General features: G+C 39.6%; 1 protein-coding gene across 3 annotated transcripts in view; it reads right to left on the bottom strand.

Moving 5' to 3' along the window:
- Positions 1 to 21,918, bottom strand: part of smurf2 (SMAD specific E3 ubiquitin protein ligase 2) — a 214,192-nt gene that overhangs the window by 67,151 nt on the left and 125,123 nt on the right. For all 3 annotated transcript variants that reach the window (XM_080209417.1, XM_080209419.1, XM_080209418.1), the window contains exons 4-6: positions 7,009 to 7,142; positions 3,644 to 3,709; positions 2,830 to 2,914 (exon numbers count right to left, since the gene is read on the bottom strand). In XM_080209417.1, coding sequence (XP_080065543.1) covers positions 2,830 to 2,914; positions 3,644 to 3,709; positions 7,009 to 7,142 — 285 coding nt within the window. The remainder of the gene's footprint in view (positions 1 to 2,829; positions 2,915 to 3,643; positions 3,710 to 7,008; positions 7,143 to 21,918) is intronic.

The following is a 21,918-nucleotide window of genomic DNA, read 5'->3' as shown; positions in this document are numbered from 1 at the left end:
CTCCTTTTATCCCATGAGATTTAACCTTTTGCACCAACCTGCCATGAGGGACTTTGTCAAATGCTTTACTAAAATCCATATAGACAACATCCACTGCTCAACCATTTTTGTCACCTCCTCAAAAAACTCCTCCAAATTTGTGAGGCATGACTTCCCTCATACAAAACCATGCTGTCTATCATTAATGAGATTACTCCATTCTAAATGCACATACATCCTATCTCTAAGAATCCTCTCCAACAATTTCCCTATCACGGACGTCAAGTTCACCAGCCTATAATTACCCGGATTATCCTTGCTACCCTTCTTAAATAATGGTTCCACATTCGCTATCCTCCAATCCTCAGGGACTTCACCTGTGTCCAACGAAAAGACAAAGATCTCTGTCAGAGGCCCAGCAATTTCATCTCTCGTCTCCCTGAGCAGTCTAGAATAGATGCCATCAGGCCCTAGGGATTTGTCAGTTTTAATGTTCCCTAAAAAACCTAACACTTCCTCCCTTGTAATGGAGATTTTCTCTAATGGGTCAACACTTCCCTCTGAGACACTCCCAGTCAACATGTCCCTCTCCTTTGTGAGCACTGATGCCAAGTATTCATTTAGGATCTCCCTTACTTTCTTGGGTTCTAAGCATAATTCCCCTCCTGCATCCCTGAGAGGTCCGATTTTTTCCCCGACAACTATTTTGTTTCTAACGTATGAATAAAACGCCTTAGGATTCTCCTTAATCCTGTCTGGCAAGAACATTTCACGACCCCTTTTTGCCCTTCTAACTCCCCGTTTGAGTTCTTTCCTACTTTCTCTGTATTCCTCTAGTGCTCTGTTTTTAGTTGCCTGGAGCTAACGTACGCTTCTCTTTTCTTTTTGATCAGATCCTCAATTTCCCTGGTTATCCACAGCTCTTGAATCCTACCTTTCCTATCCTTCCTTTTTACAGGCACATGCCTGTCCTGCAGCCCCATCAACTGCTCCTTAAAAGACTCTCACATGCCAGATGTAGATTTACCCTCAAACAGCCTCTCCCAATCAATGGCCACCAAATCCTGCTTAATCTGGCTATAGTTAGCCTTCCCCCAATTCAGCACCCTACATGTAGGACAACACTCATCCTTTTCCATTACTATCCTAAAGTTAACAGAATTGTGGTCACTATTTGCCACGTTATCCTACTGAAACTTTGACGACCTGACCAGGCTCATTACCCAGTACTAGGTCCAGCATAGTTGGGCTATCTACATATTGTTCCAAAGAACCTTCCTGTACGTATCTTATAAATTCCTCACCATTCAGACCCCCAGCCCTAGGCACTTTCCAGTCTATACCAGGGAAATTAAAGTCTCCCACTACAACAATCCTATTTTTTCTGCACCAATCCAGAATCTCCTTACATATCTGTTCCTCCACTTCCTGTGGGCTGTTGGGTGGCCTGTAGTATACCCCCAGCATAGTGACTGCGCCCTTCCTATTTCTGAGCTCCACCCACAGTGATTCGTTACATGATCCCTCTAAACTGTCCACCCTCTGCACTGCTGTAATATGCTCCCTAACTAATATCGCTACTCCCCTGCCTCTTTTAGCCCCTGCTCTGACTCGCCTAACACACTTATACCCTGGGATATTCAGCTGCCAGTCCTGTACTTCTTTTAACCAATTCTCCGTCACCGCAACCACATCCAAATATCACATTAGCGTTAAGGCCCTAAGTTCGTCTGCCTTACCTGTTACGCTCCTCGCATTGAAGCGGATGCATTCCAGACCTCCAGGCCCACTGAGGTCATCCTCCTCCAGAATGCTCTTCTTCTTAGCTAGCCTTGTCCTGGCACCAAGCTCGTCCCCACCTCTGTGCTTACTGACCTACTGTTTTGATCCCCATCCCCCTGCCACTTTTAAAAGCTCCCCGCAGCTTTTTAAAAAATATGAATAGTTGTTTTGAACGCCAGCATTCATTACTCCGCCCAGCGCTTCAAAACTATTGACTTGTTTCACCAGTGAGCAGAGATCTTTTCCACCTAATCTAATACCAAAGTTCAGGTTTTCACTGCAGTAAAACTTTGACCTTGTATCGTGGGGGAAATGCACAAAAGTGGTGTCAAGGATGACAAGACCAAGAATGCAAATTAGTGTCTAGGAAGCCACAAATAAGCATGCAGTTACCTACAAAATATAATTGTGTGAAACAAAAAGCAATCACTGCTAATGCTAGAAATCAGAAATAAAAACAGGAAATGTTTTTGAAGAGTCAGGCAGAATCTTTAGAGAAAAATTAGTAGAATTATTCAGATCAGAATAAGGTCATTGATCTGAAACATTAACCTCATCTTTCTCTCTCCAGAGAGGCTCCCTAACCTACTGAATGTTTATAGCAATTTTGTTTTTTCATTTATAATTGTGAAACTTTGCCACAATGCACTTACGTTTAATCAATAAGTTCGCTATTAATGAGCATGCACTATTAAAGTGAAAAGAGAAATACAAAAAAGGAACAATTTGTTTTGCTGTTAAATTTTGACCTAAAGGATTTTTTATTCCTCCCCAAGTTCAAAACTTTGCTGTGCACTGTAAACTGAAATCTTTTCCGTCAATGCAAAATTAAAGCAAGACTCTCCTGGAAACTTTTGCAGAACAATGACAAATTAAAGACGGCCAAAGTAATGCTAGTGAAAGCATTCTTGTTTTAGTAATAACTTAAATCCTAAGTCACAACATAGTTCCATTTTTATTATTTTTACAAACAGCCATCTATTTACCAAAGGCAGGTTACAATATTTTACGGTTGCTTCAATTTCTCAGCAAACTTCTCAAACACCCATATTACCAGTCACTTCTTACCCGTCTGGCAAGTCATTATCAAACAAACGACTGCAATCCACCACAGGACCTCCACTGCCTATCCGATCTCTAGACTGAAGGCTTACTGTGAATAAATAAGAATCCAGTTCAGTCACTTAATTTTTGTGAATTTTTTTCTTAATTAGAAACACAAAAATAAATACATTCAGTAAATAACCACACTATTTTCTCTTTTCTTCTGATTTCCTTAAGTCAAATGCCATCCTTCAACAACGACAGAGGACAGGAATAGCCCTTTGAGCATGTTTTGACTTTCAACTAGATTATGGCTAATTTGCACCTTAACTCCATTGTCTTGTCTTTGTTTCACATCCTTTCATATCCCAACCTAACAAAATCAATCTAATTCTTGGAAATTTCAACGAACCCAGGATCTATAGCTTCTGAGGGAAAAGACAAAATGTTCCAAATTTCAAAACTCAGGTTTCTGATTTTGCTTCTAAATCGCCTGGCTCTAATTTTACTATACCCGTTTGTTTTGCATTCTCCTGGTAAGTGCCCTGTTCTCAGGTTTTGCATCAATTTTAATTATCAAGTATTCCAGACTGATTTGTCTTCAAATATATTTTTGCCTGCATGAAATAACTTTTTTCTTTGTCGACTGAGGGATTCCTTTCACCAAGAGAGATCAAAAGATCACTGCATGGTGATCTCACACACAAATACCAATCCCGTAACTCAACATCATAAGGCAGGAGAAAACACAATAACAATTATTCACTTGAGCTTATTTCAAAGTTACATATTCCAACACTTGCTTTTCTGGTTTCAGAAGAAAATGCTTTATACGTACCTACTATCTGCCCCCTTACTGTATCATTGTCATTAGGACTCAGTTTGCATAGATCCAGTCTCTGGTCTGTGGAAAATAGAAATTTTGAATTACCTACTTTCTCTTTAGAAATATTGAGCAGTTTCATGAGATTCAGGCTAAAATTAAGCTTTTGGCAAAGTTAATACACATTATGGTTGGCTACAGTAGGACAGATGGGAAGCCAGTATACTGAACACAAGAAACAGGAACAGGGTACAACATACGCCATTCAATGTCATCGTTGATCTTCTACCTCAATCCACTTTCCCGTACTATCCTCATATCCTTAATTCCCTTAGTATCGAAAAAGCTCTATCTTTTAATCATATTTAAGGATGTAAACACACATAGCCCTCTGCAGTGCCGAATTTTCAAGATTTGCAATCCTTTGAGTGAAAAAAAATCTCAGTCATAATGCCAATCTATCATTTTGAGGCTGTAAAACCAAGTTCTAGACTTAATTCAGAGGAGAAACATCCTCCCAGCATCTATCCTGTCAAACCACTCAAGAATTTTATATATTTCATCTCTCATTCTTCTAATTGAAAATATGGTACAGATTGCAAGTGCTCAGATACAAAACCACAGTTGATCACTGTGTGGAATAGGATAAATACAGTAGTCTGTTTAAAATCCAAAACATTACTCCTGAACATAGGTCATTCATTAGAGTCAATGAGAAATCTGTGATATCTTGTGCCATCTTGTCTTGAACACCTCCCTGTATTAAATGCCAACGATTTTTAATTGAATAAGATAGAACCATAGAATTCCGAGCAGTCCATTCCCTCCCCCCTCCCCCCCCCAACCTGCATTCCCACAACCATACACATTCACTCTGTTAATTTCCTAATCTACACATCTTTGGATACCCAGGGGCAATTTAGCATGGCCAAGCAACACAACCCTCACATCTTTGAATTAAAATGCTTGAATTACGATATTTAATTCAATTCAAAGTGCAAAGAAATGGAATTAACCAATTGCTCTTTGAAAGAGCCAGCACAATGAATCAAATGTGCCATTGTCACAGCATGTACTGTGAATCTTTATGCATTTTATTAAGTTCAACATCCCATTAATCTGGACTAAAATTAAAATTTGATAGGTGAAGGCAATATAAACAAAAGGCAATATACCACAAAAGTGAATGAGTGAAAGGAATAGAAAAATTAGAAGGAACAGCTGGTTAACTTTCTGACAACAGACATTAGTTTGTTTCATTTACCTGATCACACTGGCATTGAACATTGATAACAAAGAAAAAACTTATATTCATATAGTATCTTTCACAATCTCAGTACATTCCAAAATACTTTGACAATGATACACTTTTGAAGTGTAGTTATTATTGTAATGCAGACAGTGGGGCAAGTAATTTACATACAGCAAGACTCCACAAATAGAAATGTAATACCAATATCAGATTTTTTTTGAGGTTTTAACTGAAAGCCAAATATTGGAGAGAGCACCTTCTTATAAACAGAATGTTTTACATCCAACTTTTGTCAGTATAGCACTTAGTAGTACACTGGAATGTCAGCCAAGAATCTGTGCTCCACCACCATTAAGGAAATTTGACATCTCAGCTACAACTGTCACCAACTTCTACAGATGCACCATAGAAAACACTTTTTCTGGTTCTATCACAGCTTGGTATGGATCCTGCTCTGTCCAAGACCGCAAGAAACCACAAAGGATTGTGAATGGAGCTCAGACCATCACTCAAACCAGCTTCCCATCCATCAACATGGTCTACGCTTCCCGCTGCCTCGGAAAAGCAGCCAGTATAATCAAGGACACCACGCACCCGAGGCGTACTCTCTTTCACTTTCTTCTATCGGGAAAATGATACAAAGATCTGAGGTCACGTACCAACCGACTCAAAAACAGCTTCCTCCCGGCTGCCATCAGACTTTTGAATGGACCTACCTTGCATTAAATTGCTATTTCTCTACATCCTAGCTATGACTGTAACACTACATTCTGCACTTTCTCCTTTGCTTCCTTATGTACTGTATGTTTGTCTGTATAGCGCTCAAGAAATAATACTTTTCACTATATAACAATACATGACAATAATAATAAAAAAATTCAAATCAAATTGAATGCACAACCTACTGGGGTGAGAGTGCTCCCCACTGAGCCATAATTGATACTTAATATTAAGAAGTTAGTATTAAGCACTTTGTAGTCTCTATCAGCAGCTAATTTAACTTCATGCAACAACTCCTTTGAATTTGAGTGCTTATGACAGATGCTGAACTACAATTAAAGACACTGATTAAATGATTTCGCAAGCTGTTATTGAAAATCTGAATCTTCTGTTGAATGAAAACTACAATGCAATACATTAAGGAGGAAAACATGGGGGAGGAAGGGACCTTAAAAAGGGAGAAGAGGAGGAGAGAGAAATACGTCGCAGAATCGTGGTGGAATATATGAAGCAACATTATGCAGGAATAATGGGAGAGGACTAAAAAAAAGTCACAGAAAGGCCAATTCCCTCTCCTTTCTGGTGAGTAACTCAGGATACTACTTTGAACAACGGGTGCTCTTAAATGCAAAACTGCTCCTTGCAATTAAAATCAATCCTTTTGACAAGTTCTTCACAAATATTTGGCAATAATGCTAGATCATCAATCTCTCAATCTAAGTAAAAAAAGAGGGAAGAACAAGCACAGGGTAAAGTTCCTGGGTATGGCACCACATTCGCAAATTAACATTTTGGAACTGTGAAGAAATAGGTGGAAGAAGGGAGTAGAAGAGCACAGATTAATCAATCTAAAATCAATTTTGAATTTTAACAATATGAATCCATCCAAATCTCCCCTACCTCCTTTAGTCTTACTAGACTACACAGCTTCAACAGGAGGTAAAAACCTCTGGGAATCAACAATAGCAAATTACCAACTAATCCTGCCTTTGGGGAGGTTGTTAGATGCCACTTGACACTATCACAGCAGAATCTGGCAAGAACTGAATCCATTTCCTTCCATTCATTCTTGCTGGACATTAGCATTCAAATAATGTACTTTCTTAAAAAAAGACTTCAAATTTCAATTGGTCAGAGCAAATTTAAGCTAACAAACCAGAGAAACAAATAGATCACACTATTCATGCTTCTCAACTTGCAATCTGTTGCAAGGATGACATTCAGGTCAATGTTTGTGTGAATATAGGATTCTACCTAAGCAGAAAATCAGTTTGCCACTGCTCCTTGCAATGATCATGACTTTCCAATTAAAATATTTGAAAGAGATGACATTGATGAAGATATAAAAATAAATATGACTTGGATCACAATCAAATTTATTCTTAAGCTTTAAACTGTTTATACTCACAACCGGTATCTTTAAGGCGATTGATGGTGTTGGAAAGGAGTCGCACACAACCAAGGAAACCTGCACCTTGTTTTTTGTGAATTTTCTTGTGATTCCAAACACTGATGGTTATAGAATCTGATCTCCCAATATATCTGGAAATGATACAATAAGTATTAGAATTAGATGAAACATTCATAACATTCTACTTGTTAAACTGTTTTGCTGATAATCAAGTTAACTTCCAGAAGAAAAGCGAACAAATGATTCCAATTACTACTTGCAATTTTCTTCAATTTTTGGTTTTCCTACACTACAAGCTACCCAAGCCACAGGTGGATAATGTGGCCCCAATCCTTGACAGGAACAGATATAGCAGCAGGCCAGAAAGAACTTTGATTGAACCGTCTCTACAACACTCTCAGACAGTGCATTCCAATACCTAATGATTCGCTATGAGAAAAAAAAATTCCTCTCATTCTTTTTGCTTCTTTACCCAATTACTTTAAATATGTGGTCATGACAGCAAGACTGTTCTTCAAAAACGGCACTTTGGGCCTGCCTGCCTTCTTCCACAACCCAGGATTCAAATGTGGTTGAATTGTATCTGAACCATCTCGTGCACCTCTGCCCCCACCCCTTTCTCTTTCCCCCAGAACCATGACAATTTTTCTCTCGCTCTCACTTTTCATCCAACCAGCTTCTACATTCAAAGGATCACCCTCTATCATTTCCGCCAACTCCAGCATAATGCCACCACAAAACACATCTTTCCCTCAACCTGAGTCAGAAGGGTTTAGGATAATTTGGGACTAAAAAGACTAATATAGATTTAAGAAAAACAATTTAGAATGAATATCACATAGAAAAAGTACAAAGTACCTGGAGTTACAACAGTATAGTTTGCACAGAAGTACATATAACCACTATTAGAGAACTTAAACTGTATTTTTTGAAAACATATTGTATTCTGCAATAAAGGCATACACCTTGACTAATGACACTCTAGGGCATGATGGAATACAGCTGAGCGAGAAAAACCACATTTCTTGAAAACAATTCAGCTACTGAGAACTCTCATCAACATGGCTTTAGAAAGTACAAGTTTCACAGACAGTAGAAAAAGTCAATTTTTCCAATCAAGGGTTGCTAAAGTAGACAATGAGAAATGAACTTTCGAACTCTATGGATCTATGTACTTGGGTTGCTGGGACAGTGTGGGAAAAGAACTTTCAAACTCTATGAACTTCCATATTCTCATGCTGCCAGAGAATGAAATTTATTGGCCAAGGTAAATGATTCATACTAACATGATTGGCTCATGTCTGGCTAGGATAAGCAAAAGAGGGGGGCAAATGATTTTTGAAAAGTTATAATTGTACTACTGGTAACAATGGAATTTAGAATAGTCTGCGCTCTGGCCATACTCTCTTCCACATTCTTCCGTCAGAAAAAAGATAGAAAAGTCTGAGATCATGTACCAACTGACTCAAAAACATCTTCTTCCCTGCTGCCATCAGACTTTTGAATGGACCTACTTTGTATTAAGTTCATCTTTTTTACACCTTAGTTACGACTATACACTACATTGAACACCTTCTTCTTTCATTCTCCCCTATAGCTTTGTCTTTTAACTTTTCACTGTATACCAATACATTTTATAATAATAACTCATATCAAATCAAAAAATAGTCCAGTGAATCTGATTTGCATTCCTCTCACAACCAATATGGCCTTTCTGCATAGTGTCCAAAATTGTACATGGTATGCTGAATGCAGTTCAATTAAGGCTTTCCTTGCTGTTACAAAAATGCTGAGAAGTGCAGAACTTCATCTCGCCCAACAACCTGTATTTTTGTTGGCAGTTTACCCGCCTCGTTTGAGTCTTCTCATCACAACTTGCTGTGGCACTGTTACATGGTGCCCAAAAGACCCTTCTTTCTGACCATGACAGACAATGCTGGTGGATCATAGCCATGTCTAATTGTCCCATACCCTCAGCTGACATTGAGACACATGCATTATCTGAAAGGATGTAATTGGACAGCAGTCAGAAACAAAAGCTCCACGTGGTTTTCCTCTCCAGCTCACGAGAGTATTAAGGACACCTGCCACACTATCTGAAATCAATTCAGAACACATTAGCAATTAAATCTGGGCTTATATTTTCAGTTATATACTTACTATGCCCAGTAAAGGCATGTTGTTCCCCATAATTTTTAAAACATGAACTGTAATCAGTGTGGAATCTCCTGCAGCTGTCTTTTCTTTTAAAAGTGCACATTAAAGTGCTGCAAAAGATGGCTGAAAGTCAGTTGACTTTATGGACTCAAATTACCACCAAACTCTGTCTCAAACAGACACATCCCAGATTAAGAAGTCTCACAACAGATCTCCTGAAATCATCCAAAAAATGTTGCCCAACTTGAATGTGTCATTCCGTAACCATGATGGTGATTGTCTCAAACCCCGAGTGAATATCTGCAAGCAATAGCCCAGGTTGTGGCTAATCCATCCAAACACATTGTCACATTTAGGAAAAAAGGACTGTGATAAACCACCTGGGTAAGGCATCCATGTTGGTTTTCCTTTTAATCTTTGAGTACTGTCTGCAAGACACATCAGCAGCACCACAGAAAGCAACAATATCTATGCCCCAAGATTTGGGCTCTGACCCTGTTCCTTTTCAAGTCCATGAATACAACAAACTGACCCCCTGGTAATAGTAAGGTAGGTAAAGTTGCCATAGTCCCAGATGACTGTAGGTTGGCGGTGGTGATTCAACCTGAGGATATCATGCCTCAGGTGAGGGGCAATGTTGAGAAGGCACACCTTCATGTATAACCTCAGCCAGAATGGGAATTGAACCTGCACTTTTAGTGTTGTTCTGCATTATGAACCAGCTGTCCAGCCAACTGAGCTAAATAAATGCAGAGGGTTTTAACAGACATGTGTACATCTATTGCAGGGTCTTACCTTACACAGAAGGCAGTCACTGTGCCTGTGCCAGCTTTTTGAAAGAGCTATCCAATTAGTTTTATTCCCTAATCCTGTTCCTGTCCCCAAGGCACTGCAAATTATTCCCCAAAGGATATACCCAATTCCCGTCTGAGATTAAATATTTACAGCTTACACTTAGTTAACTATGTACAACTTGACTGAAACCCAAGAATTTCCCATATAATCTTGTCAGATGCAAACGTAGTAATAGGTAGCTACAAATTCTAAAACTATCATTCAAGGTTTCTGATGTCAAGCAATCAAATGCCTGGAATTACTCAGAATTAGCTCACTTACAGCTATGACTGGACGTAACGTCCTTACCACTGACACTGAAGAAAGTTGCTCAGGATCTGTGGTGTGGATTTTCCCTCTCCTGACATGACTTCTCACACCAAGTCTAGGGGATCTCCAGAATTCGAGCAATAGAGATGTAATCCATCAAGATAAGCCGTCAACCACAGTGAAGTATTCTCAGACAGCAAAAGAGGAAGTGATAAAATTGCATCCCTTCACTTTTAACTTCAGACTTTACATATAACATAATAAATGATTGTGTCATTGATATGGGATTCAGTTAGAAGCTAAAATTTCAAATAAAATTTTGTTAAACATGTGGAACTTAGGGTAATAGAGAAATATAACATTCAACAAATAAAAACTCTCCATGAGGGCTAGTGAAGCAGTTTAACAGTAATTATGAACTTAACGTTATTAAAAACCATTTTGCGCCTCATTCAACAAAATGTAACTTTATCAGGGGTTTATAGAGCGAGACCAAAAGGGATGATGTGAAAGTTGTCAGTTCAATAATTTCCAACAGAATCCATTCTGAAAAAGTGCAGAATCACGAAAAGGAACTGTGTGTTTAGCTGGACACGTCACTTTCAGAGAAGTAATAATTACAAATTTGCCATTATTACAATCACAAACTAACCAGGCCTCTGCAGACTCAATGGTTTATTTCAAATAATAATAAAGCTGTTTGAGATGTATGCTCTGAAGGTTATTAGAAACATTATATGCGTAACTATTTTGTTGTTTAAAAATGCACATTTTGCGAAAAATGCAAAATGCAATCAATCCTTCCAGGAACTCTTCCCTTCAGGGTCTTAACAGTTAACGTTACATATTAATAGAAAAATCCCTGCAGCAACCAAATTTTTCATTTGGCAACCCATTCACAATAAATAGCATTGGAGTTGAACACAGCACAAATAAAACTCATGTACATCAGACAGTTCCAAAATTGGAATCATTTGCACAATAAACACTAACGTCCTTCATCACTTTTGATTTTGAGGCATTTATTTTTAATTATTGTTTAAATGAGCAAAACCACTGAATCAATTCGGATAAGACGGAAGGGCATGTTAGTAGGATGGTGAAAAGGGCATTTGGGACACCTGCCTTTATCAATCGACGCATTTATTCATTAATTCAAGGGACAATGGTGTCGCTGGCTGGGCGAGCATTTATTGCCCATCCCTAGTTGTCCTGCAATGGAATATCTCGCTCAGACCATTTCAGAGGGTGGTTGAGAGTTAATCACATTGCTGTGGCTCTGAGTCACACTTAGGTCAGACCGTGTATTCAGTGACCTCTTCAGCAAAGTGTACGTGTAAACGTTGGATGAAAAATTGATGGGCCAAATGCCCTCCTTCTGTGCTGTAGGTTCTATGATCAATGAAAAAGCAGTATTTTTCTTTAAATCAGCTATATATTTTTATTATTCATTCCTGGGATGGTATTCATGAGATGTGGGCGTCACTAGCTGGGCCAGCCTTTGTTGCCCATCCTTGAGGGCATTTACGAATCAATTACATTGCTGTGGATCTGGAGTCACATATAGGCCAAACTAGGTATGCTGCAAATGTCTTTTCAATGGCTTGAACATTTATCTCAAACATCATTTCTTGAAGCTGTCTCAAATTGGTTGTTATTTGATTCTGGGGTAGGGCAGTAATACAGGAACAAACACGGGCACCTGAAAATGACCCCCTCTCCGCCCCCCCCAAAAAAAACCTGTATTGGCTGAATGATACAACACCAGGAATTAAGCCCACAAGACTGGAAAGAATTTTCAATTTTCTTGTAAAACGTGTAAAAAGGTGGGTATTCCTATTCATAAAAATTAGCCAATATTCTGCATGTGAACTATCTGCACTATTACTGATTTCGCTTCGATTTTATCAGATTTTAATTTCTGCCCTCTCTGCATACATTTGGGGTTTATGTCAACATTGTGAATAATGTTGTCATTGTAGCAGAACTTCATGTCTTCAGCATTTTGGAACAGATAAAAATTCAATTGAATAAACTTCTCCCTTCCTAACTCTGTGAATGGTGAGATAAACTATCAGTCAATGAAACATTACAGCAAGTTTCTCTTCCTCCACCACAAATTTAAAGGTAATGGATTTCCAGGAAACGTCAGTTAAATGTTCACGTAATTTTGTATATTGTACTTTTTACCCAGTGCACTTCTGTAATGAAAAATTAAAGGTAGAGATTTACATAAAACTATCATACCTTCAATTATTGAGATTATGTCAATCCAATTGGGAATCGATTAATACTGGCGCATGAAATGTTCAACATTTTCATCTGAAACAATTAAAAAATCTGAACAGTAAGGTGGGCTGTTCTTTTGCTAACATTGAGATAAAAAAAGATCAGGGCCGTCTGGTACAAAATACTGAAGCACCAGATACAAGCAAAGGCCAGGCACATCCACCGCAGAGTAGAGTGATACAGCATAGAAACAGCCATTTGGCCCATCATGCTCTTTGGTAGAACTATCCAATTAATCCCATCGTCCACTTATTCCCATTAATTTTGTAATTTATTTTCTCCATATGTATTTATGCCATTCCATTTTAAATTTTGCTATTAAATCTGTACCCAGCATCTTTTTGGGCAACATATTCCAGATCACGGCAACTTACTGTGATTGACCGCTCATGTCACTTCTGGTCCTTAGCCGATTGGAAATAGTTTGTCCGTACTTACTTTATCAGAATCATTCAAGATTTGAACTCTCCAATCATATCTCCTCTTAATCCTAACTTGGAATTATATTCTTTCACTGTTGCTGGATCAAAATCCTGGAGCTGCTGCAGACGGTACACTTCGTGCACACGTAGTTGTGGGTTTCTGCTACCAAAGCCATCAACATTCTGGACAGGTAGTGTCTGTATCAAAGATGACAATCATCTAGAAATGGAGGGGGGTTGGCTCATTGGGTTATGTACAGTGTGACTAAGTGGGAAGGGGTTTGATCCTTCATAGCCTCTTGCACTTGCCCAACGTCAGTCCTTCCACCATTGCTGGCTGTGCCTTCATCTGACTTGGTCCTAAACTCAGAAATTTATCTCAAATTCTTCATCTCACTCCTCCTATATGAAGCTCCATAAAACATACCACCTTTTTATGTTTCAATACCTCCTTATCTGTTTCAATGTCAGATTTTGTTTACTGATAATCCCATGAAGTAGCTTGGAATGTTTTACTATGTTAAATGAACAACATATTTCAAATGTTCTGTTTACACAGTATTTGGGAACCATACAAAGCCTCACAGTGCAATATAACAAAAGGTGATTCTGAATTTGTTAACAAATTATATTTTTTCTCTATGCATCCAACTACAATCAAGAAAGTATTGAGGTATTACACTTGGCCTTAATTTCATTGAATTCGGGAGTGGCTGGCTGAGGCTCCTGCAGTCAGTGACCTCTTCGGCAAAGTGTACATGTAAGCGTTGGATGAAAAATGGATCGGTCTCCCCTGATGTCCTATATAAGATCATAAGAGATAGGAACAGAAGTAGGCCATTCAATCTAGAGTCTGATTCACAGCCCACTGATATTCGCCAAGTTCATACATGAAGCTTCAGGAAGGTACTCTAATTTACTCAAAACTCTGGTTGCGTATTTTATAAATTTTGTTTTGGCAGCACTAGTGATGGAATCGAAAATCAAACTGTGATTTTGTTGGAAGAGAAGAATCCATAATAAGATAACCAGGTTGGAGCAAAATCCATAACGTCAAGTTTGTTTCTACAATAAGAAGGTGAGGATCCAAAAAGGATATCAAACAGACTGCAAAGAGGGATGAAGCCTCCAAAATTAGCCAAAGAGGAACATGGGAATTGGCAGGGTACAAAAAGGGAAATGAGGCAGGTAAACTGACTATTGGAATGCACCTTGGTAAGTACACCAAATAATTCCAGGCTGCTGCAGAGGGAACCTGTGAATAATTTAATAAGGGATTCAAGAGGAATTTAGCAGAGAAATAGTGATGTTGATGGATACAGACTACAAGGCCATAGAATATTTAGTAATGGAGGATTAGGCTGACAGGGACAAACAATTGAATGACAAGGGATGAGGAAAGAGCAAGGAGGAGAATGAAGGAGGAGATAGAGCTGATGAGCACAATGGTAGTCATGAAATATAAAGGTGGCAGCAGCAACTAGGTTGCATTAGCAACACTAGAAACTTAGCTCCAGTGCACCAGACTGTCTATATCTTCAGAGAACCATGTTGAATACTAGCTGCATTAAAGCACAATATCATAGAATAGACTATACTGTTTGGCATAGAGAAAAAACACTTCGCCAGGTCTAGATTTCTAATGCTCAATGGAAGTGTGTTCAGCAAATGATACACTGAGCTAGACAGGAGTAACATTAGGAGTTCAGAGCAAGAACAAAGCTAAAAACTATCACTGCTATTCATATTATAGGTACAACTTGCCGTATATTTTAGTAGAACAAATATAATGTGTACAAACGATTCAAATAGTATAACTTAAATAAAGTTTTATTTGGATGATTACAAGATAGTGAATTAAGCTCAGTATTAGAAGAGGAACCTTTGCTTTGTGTAATGCAACATACAAATCAGAGTGAAAACAGTGACAGGACAGTAATAGCTACACCTAATAGAAAGGTGACAAGTGCCTATTAAAACAAACCAGAGCTCATTTCTATCAAACCATTAATCTTACTTTAACTTTTGTTTTTAATTGGTTTAGATCTCATTTGAAAGTATAGAACCTTGCTGCAGTAATCCTCTTTAATCAGAATGTACAAGAGACCTAAAACAGCTCCTTTGCATGGTAAAAACACTTAAAGTTCAATATGTAGCTGGAATAAATCATTAGCAATTACAAATTCAACTGCAACACATTCCAACATTATAACATGTTCTAAAATTTATTACCAATACCTGGGAATGCATCTTGTCATATTTCAGTCATATTGTTGAAGTTTTTACTCCACTAGCAAACAGAAGGGACATTGTGTTTTCTTCAGGTGTTCTCAGGTTTGATATAGCTTGATCAGATGCAGTTTAAAATTTCTTCCCTGCATTCTGTCAATATAGAATCAGAATCCCTACAGTGCAGGAGGTGGCCATTCAGCCCATTGAGCCTGCACCAGCAATCTCACTCAAGCCTTATCCCCTTGACCCCACATATTTACCCTGCTAATCCTCCTGACATCTAAGGAGCAATTTAAATGGCCAATCAACCTAACTTGCACATCTTTGGATTGTGGGAGGAAACTGGAGCACCTGAAACCCCACACACACATGGGGAGAACATGCAAATTCCATTTGAGGCTGGATTTGAACCTGGGTCCCTGGTACTGTGAGGCAGCAGTGCCAACCACTGTGCTGCCCAATATGTCTGGATCTAAATTATAGAAGAGCACACTCAATGGTAAAAATGTGACATTTTTCTGTGCCAATTTAGAGACCCTTCTAACACAGTCCATGTCAAGCCAGAACAGAGTTACAGCTGCCAACCCATTTCCAACTGAGCAAAATTTAAGAACAGAATTTCATCCAATAGTCCAGACTACTTTTGCTCAAATGGTGAAAATTGTAATATTAACTTACAATTCATTTTAAACTTTTCTACAGCAGTTTGGGACAACTGAGTGGCTAGCTTGACCATTTCAGAGGACAGATAAGAGCCAGAGTGCTATGGGTCACAAGGAGGCTGGACCACATATGCAGAATTGTTGATGAGCCTTCTTGAACCACTGCAGTCCCTGAGGTGTAAATGTACTCAGTGCAGCTAGAGACAAAATTTCAGGAATTTGATCTAGTGACAGTGAAGGAGCACCAATATATTTCCAGGTCAAGATGACGAGTGATTTCGTGGAGAATCTGCTGATGGTGGCATTTCCAGCTATTTGCTGCCCTTGTCCTCCTAGTTGGTAGTGTTCGTGAGTTTGGAAGGTGAAGCATTGGAGTTTTAGCAAGTTCCTGCAGCGTATCTGATAGATGGTACACATGACTGCCACATTTTGTTGCTGGTGAAGGAACTGAACATTTGTGGAAAGGCTGGCGATCAAGCAGGCTAATTTGAGTATAGGGATAGGGATGTTATGCTGCAATTGCATAGGGTGTTGGTGAGGCCACACCTGGAGTATTGTGTGCAGTTTTGGTGTACCTACCCAAGGAAGGATGTCTTTGCTATAGAGGGGATACAACGAAGGTTTACCAGGTTGATTCCTGGGATGGCAAGTCTGTCATATGAGGACAGATTAAGTCGGTTAGGATTCACTCGAGTTTAGAAGACTGAGGGGGGATCTCAAAAAAAACCTTACAAAATTCTAACAGGGTTAGATAGAGTAGGTTCAGAAAGAACTAGAGGTCATAACTTGAGGCTAAGGGGTAAACCTTTTAGAACTAAGGGGAGAAGAAATTTCTTCACCCAAAGGGTGGTGAATGCGTGGAATGCACAGCCACAGACTGTAGTTGAGGCCAAAATATTGACTGATTTCTGGAAGAAATTAGATATAGCTCGAGGGGTTAAAGGGATCAAGGGATATGAGGGTGGGGAGAGATCAGCCATGATCAAAACGAATGGTGAGCACGCTCAAAGGGCTGAATAGCTTACTCCTGCTTCTAGTTTCTATCCTGGATTGTGTTGCACTTCTTGAGTATTGTTGGAGCTGCTCTTATCCAGGGGAGAGCATTCCATTACACTCCTGATGTGCCTTGTGAATGACAGACAGGCTCTGGGGAGTCAGGAAGCGAGTTATGTGCATCAGGATTCTTAGTCTTTAACCTGCTCTGTAGCAACCTGTAGTATTTACATGGATAGTCCAGTTCAGTTTCTGGTCAATGGTAACTCCAGGATATTATAGTGGCAGATTCAGCAATGATAATGCCTTTGAATGTCAAGAGGCAACGGTCAGATCCTCTCTTGTCGGAGGTGGTCATTGCCTGGCACTTGTAACACACACCACACTTGATATTAGGAGATGCAATCTTTGGGCAGAGCTGCGTCTTCCGAAGTATTGCAGAGAAGGAGAGTGTATGAGGTGGAATGGCTTTGGAAATTCAAGGCCATGGAGCTGTTGTAATTGAAGGTATGATGGCCAATGACAAGATGAAGGAAGGGATTGATGAACAAAAGGCTAAAGTCAGAGCAGCAGCACTTTGGGTGAGCATTACATCTAAAGGAACTATCTAGATTGGAACAGCAATACCATTAAACAATTTCATCAATAGGATGAGAAATTTAAACTTCAACCATTGGGAAATGGGAGCCAATGATGAACAGGAGTGGTGAAGTAACAAAATGATATTTTTAAAATGATAAATAGAGATTAATAATGAAACTGAGACAAACAAGTCTTCTGGAATTAATTCTAACCACTCCTAAGAGAAGTAGGTGAGGAAACTGTAGATGTTTTAGTCATGATCTTCCAAAAACTCAGGAATTGCTTCCTTGGATTTGAAAATTCTATTTTTTCTTTAAGAAGAATGGGAAAGATAAGACCATAATAGATCTGAGCAGAATGAGGTAATTCAACTCATTGAGTATGCTTTGCCATTTGATCATGGCTGATATGTTTCTCAATTTCATTCTCCTGCCTTTTCCCCATAACCTTTGATCCCCTTACTAATCAAGGGTCCATCTATCTTTGTCTTAAATGCACTCAATGACATGGCCTCCACAGCCTCCTGTGGCAATGAATTCCATGATTCATCACCCTCTGGGGCTGAAGAAATTCTTCCTCATCTTGGTTCTAAAGGGTCATACCTTTACACTGAGGCTGTGCCCTTGGAACCCAGTCTCTCCTATTAATGGAAACAAATTCTCCACCACTCCATCCTGATCTGTAAATTTCAACAAAATCCTCCCTCATCCTTCTAAACTCCATTGAATATAACCATGAGTCCTCAAATACTCCTTACGTGTCATTCCCAGGATCCTCATCCCCAAAGCCCATCGTATGTTTTAATCAATTTATCGTGCTCCTTTTTCCCTCAGCCTCTGCATTAAGCATACCCCCATTCTGTGATTTCAACCTCCATCTGAACTCACTCTGCCCTCTTTACTGATGAACTCTCATCCTCTTTAAACAATGAAATGCAAGTTACATAAAAGTGGACCATAAAAACTTTGACAAGTGTAAAAATAAAAAGATTAACAAAGCCAAATGTAGGACCCTTATGGTTTAAAATGGGAGAATTTATAATAGAGAACAAGGAGATGAAAGAGCAATGAAGTGACTACTTTAGTTGTGTCTTCATGGAAAAAGACAAATAACTTCCCAGAAATGCTAAGAAACCAAAGGTCCAGTGAGGAAGGGGGATTGGAGGAAATTAGCATTACTAAAAGATATAGTTCTAAATGAGCAAGTCAGACTGTTAGTCCATGTCTATTTTTGTCAAGTTATTAGAATCTGCTATTAGAGTTAGAGTAACTAAGCACTTTGACAAAAATGAATGCATCAGATATAGCCAAAATGGATTTGTAAAGTCTAGGCCATCTCTAACAAATGTTACGGACAGGGAGGAGAGATGAACAGAAATCTTCAATTCCCTTTCTTACTATCCATACTCAGAGTAGTTTATTTTTGAAAAAAAAATCGGTGTGTGGTCAAAAGTACCTGCAGCAAACTTTCATGGGTTTAATTAAAGGCGATTATTTATTCATGCACACATCCTGAAAGGACTAAAACTATGTCAGTCCATTCCACACTCAAAAAGATACAACTAAAGAAAATAGTGCACTCCTACTACAAGTATAAATCAAAAGGATTTACAACAGTTCACATGTCTTTGAGTCCAGTGAAGAAGGAAGTTTTAATCCATTCTTGAATTGTAGTTCCAATAAATTCAGATAGCTGAGGTTAGCTATCAGGATCAGTTAGCTATGACTGCAGGATCCCTTTGAAGAAAAGAATGTTCAGCATGTCATGAAATTGAAGTTTTATTTACTTGTGTCACAAGTAGGCTTACATTAACACTACAATGAAGTTACTGTGAAAATTCCTCATGGCTGTTTTCTCAGGAGGTACAATTTCTTTAGAAGTGAACTCAGAGCTTCGGAATCAAGTTGAGGAGCTTTTTAAAACTTTTGAGCCTCTCCATTCTTAAAACAGCCTCTGTGTCTTACTGTCTCGTTTGTGTTATTGTACAGACAAACCCCAAGTCTCTTTTGAGTTTTAGGACATAAAAAGTTTTCAGCATTAGAAAGCCAGTGTTAAGCATATGGCCCATGGTCATCGATATACAATGGAAAGTAGATGGTGGTCTTTCACACTGAACTTGTGGATAACTGATCTAGTCAGCTTTCCTTTATTAATTCATAAATGTGGAGACAGAGTCTAGGTGTTCACTGACTGTTTTGGAGTAAGTTTTGAACATTGATAGGTATTACTTTCACAAAGGAGTGCTATGTCGGCATCTTCATTCAAGGACATGTTGATTCAATTCAGAATTTTCCAGAAGTTTGATAGACTGTGTTAAAGTGGCAATGGTCACTAGACCATTGCCACCTCTTGGCAGACATCTTAACAGTTCATATGTTCACTTTTAAATAAAGGCATTTCTGGAAGCTTCCATATGAGCACAGTCCATGTTTGAAGGCATGAATATGATATGCCTTTTTACTGGGCATGACACCAACCAACCAGGGCACATGAATGGAGATTATTTACATGGACTTCCAAAAGGTTTACACACAAAAGACCATTAACAGGAATACAGTATGGAACTGTGGTAATCTTTTGACATAAAGAGAGAGCTGATAGGAAGACAAGAGACAGAGATCAAGCATACTCAATCAGCAGGATGTGATAAGTGGGTCCACCAGAGGGAAAGGGAATGATGAAGCAGATTTACTGTTGTTTTGGTATACTGATCAAAGAAGGGTCAGAGGCTGGACCTTTGGAATTTGAAAATGGAGTTGCAAGTGACTTGGGTAAAGCGTACATCTCAGGTCAGGCACAGAAGCAAATGAAGACGGATACAATGAAGTATTTGAAAATGACCATGCTTGTGTTCTTAAATGTGCAGATGTCCACCCTAAACACGTTAAAGGAGGCATCCCCTAAGGACAAGCCCTCCGTATACCCAGGATCTGCTCAGATGAGGAGGAACGCAACAGACACCTACAGATGCTGAAAGATGCCTTCATAAGACAGGGTATGGCGTTCATTGATTGACAGTTCTGAAGCGCCACAGCGAAAAACCACACTGACCTCCTTAGAAGATAAACACGGGACACAGTGGAGAGAGTACCTTCCCATGTCCAGTACTTCCCTGGACAGGCTACGCCATCTTCTCTGGAGCCTTCAACATGTCACTGAAGAGAAACATCTCACCAAGGCCATCCCCACACCCGCACAATCTCAAACAGACCAATGTCCGCAAACTACCCAGCCTTCAGGAGAACAGTGACCACGACACCACACAACCCTGTCACAGCAACCTCTGCAAGACATGTCGAATCATCGACATGAATGCCATCATCTCACGTGAGAAGGCCATCCACCAGGTACACGGTACATAGACTTACAACTTGGCCAATGCTGTCTATGTGATATGCTGCAGGAAAGGATGTCCCAAGGCATGGTACACTGGGGAGACCATGCAGATGCTACGACAATGGATGAATGAACACCGCTCAACAATCACCAGGCAAGACTTCTCTTCCTGTTGGGGAACACTTAAGCAGTCACAGGCATTCTGCCTCTGATCTTCAGGTGAGCATTCTCCAAAGGTGGCCCTCACAACACACAGCAACAGAGTCGCTTAGCAGAGACTGATAACCAAGTCCCGCACAGGAGGATGGCCTTGGGTTCATGTCCCAGTATCTGTAACCCCCATGACTTGCCTGGGCTTGCAAAATCTCACTAACTGTCCTGGCTGGAGACAATACACATCTCTTTAACCTGTGCTTAACCCTCTCTCCACTACATTGTCTGTACCTTTAAGGCTTGATTACCTCTAAAGACTCGCATTCATAAGAACATAAGAAATAGGAGCAGGAGTAGGCCATCTAGCCCCTCGAGCCTGCCCCGCCATTCAATAAGATCATGGCTGATCTGTCGTGGCTCAGTTTCACACTCCCGCCCTCTCCCCATAACCCTTAATCCCTTTGCCTATCAAAAACCTATCAAACCGCATCTTAAAAATATTTAGCGAGGTAGCCTCCACCACTTCAACGGGCAGAGAATTCCAGAGATTCACCACCCTTTGAGTGAAGAAGTTCCTCCTCAACTCCGTTCTAAACCGCCCCCCCTTTATCTTGAGGCTGTGCCCCCTAGTCCTACTTTCCTTTCTGAGCGGGAAGAGTCTCTCCACCTCTATCCTATCCATCCCATTCATCATCTTATATGTCTCAATAAGATCTCCCCTCATTCTTCTAAACTCTAACGAGTACAAGCCTAGTTTATTCAGCCTCTCCTCATAGCTCAACATCCTCAACTCCGGCATCAGCCTAGTAAACTTCCTCTGCACTCCCTCCAAGGCCAAAATAACCTTGCGTAAGTGCGGCAACCAAAACTGCACACAGTACTCCAGCTGCGGCCTCACCAGTGCCCTATACAGCTGCAGCAAGACCTCCCTACTTTTATATTCAATCCCCCTCGCTATGAAGACCAGCATCCCATTC

Source organism: Carcharhinus amblyrhynchos, chromosome 21, assembly GCF_965287045.1.
Source record: "Carcharhinus amblyrhynchos chromosome 21, sCarAmb.v2.hapA, whole genome shotgun sequence".
Classification (NCBI taxonomy): Eukaryota; Metazoa; Chordata; class Chondrichthyes; order Carcharhiniformes; family Carcharhinidae; genus Carcharhinus; species Carcharhinus amblyrhynchos.
This window is presented reverse-complemented; position numbering and strand designations above follow the sequence as displayed.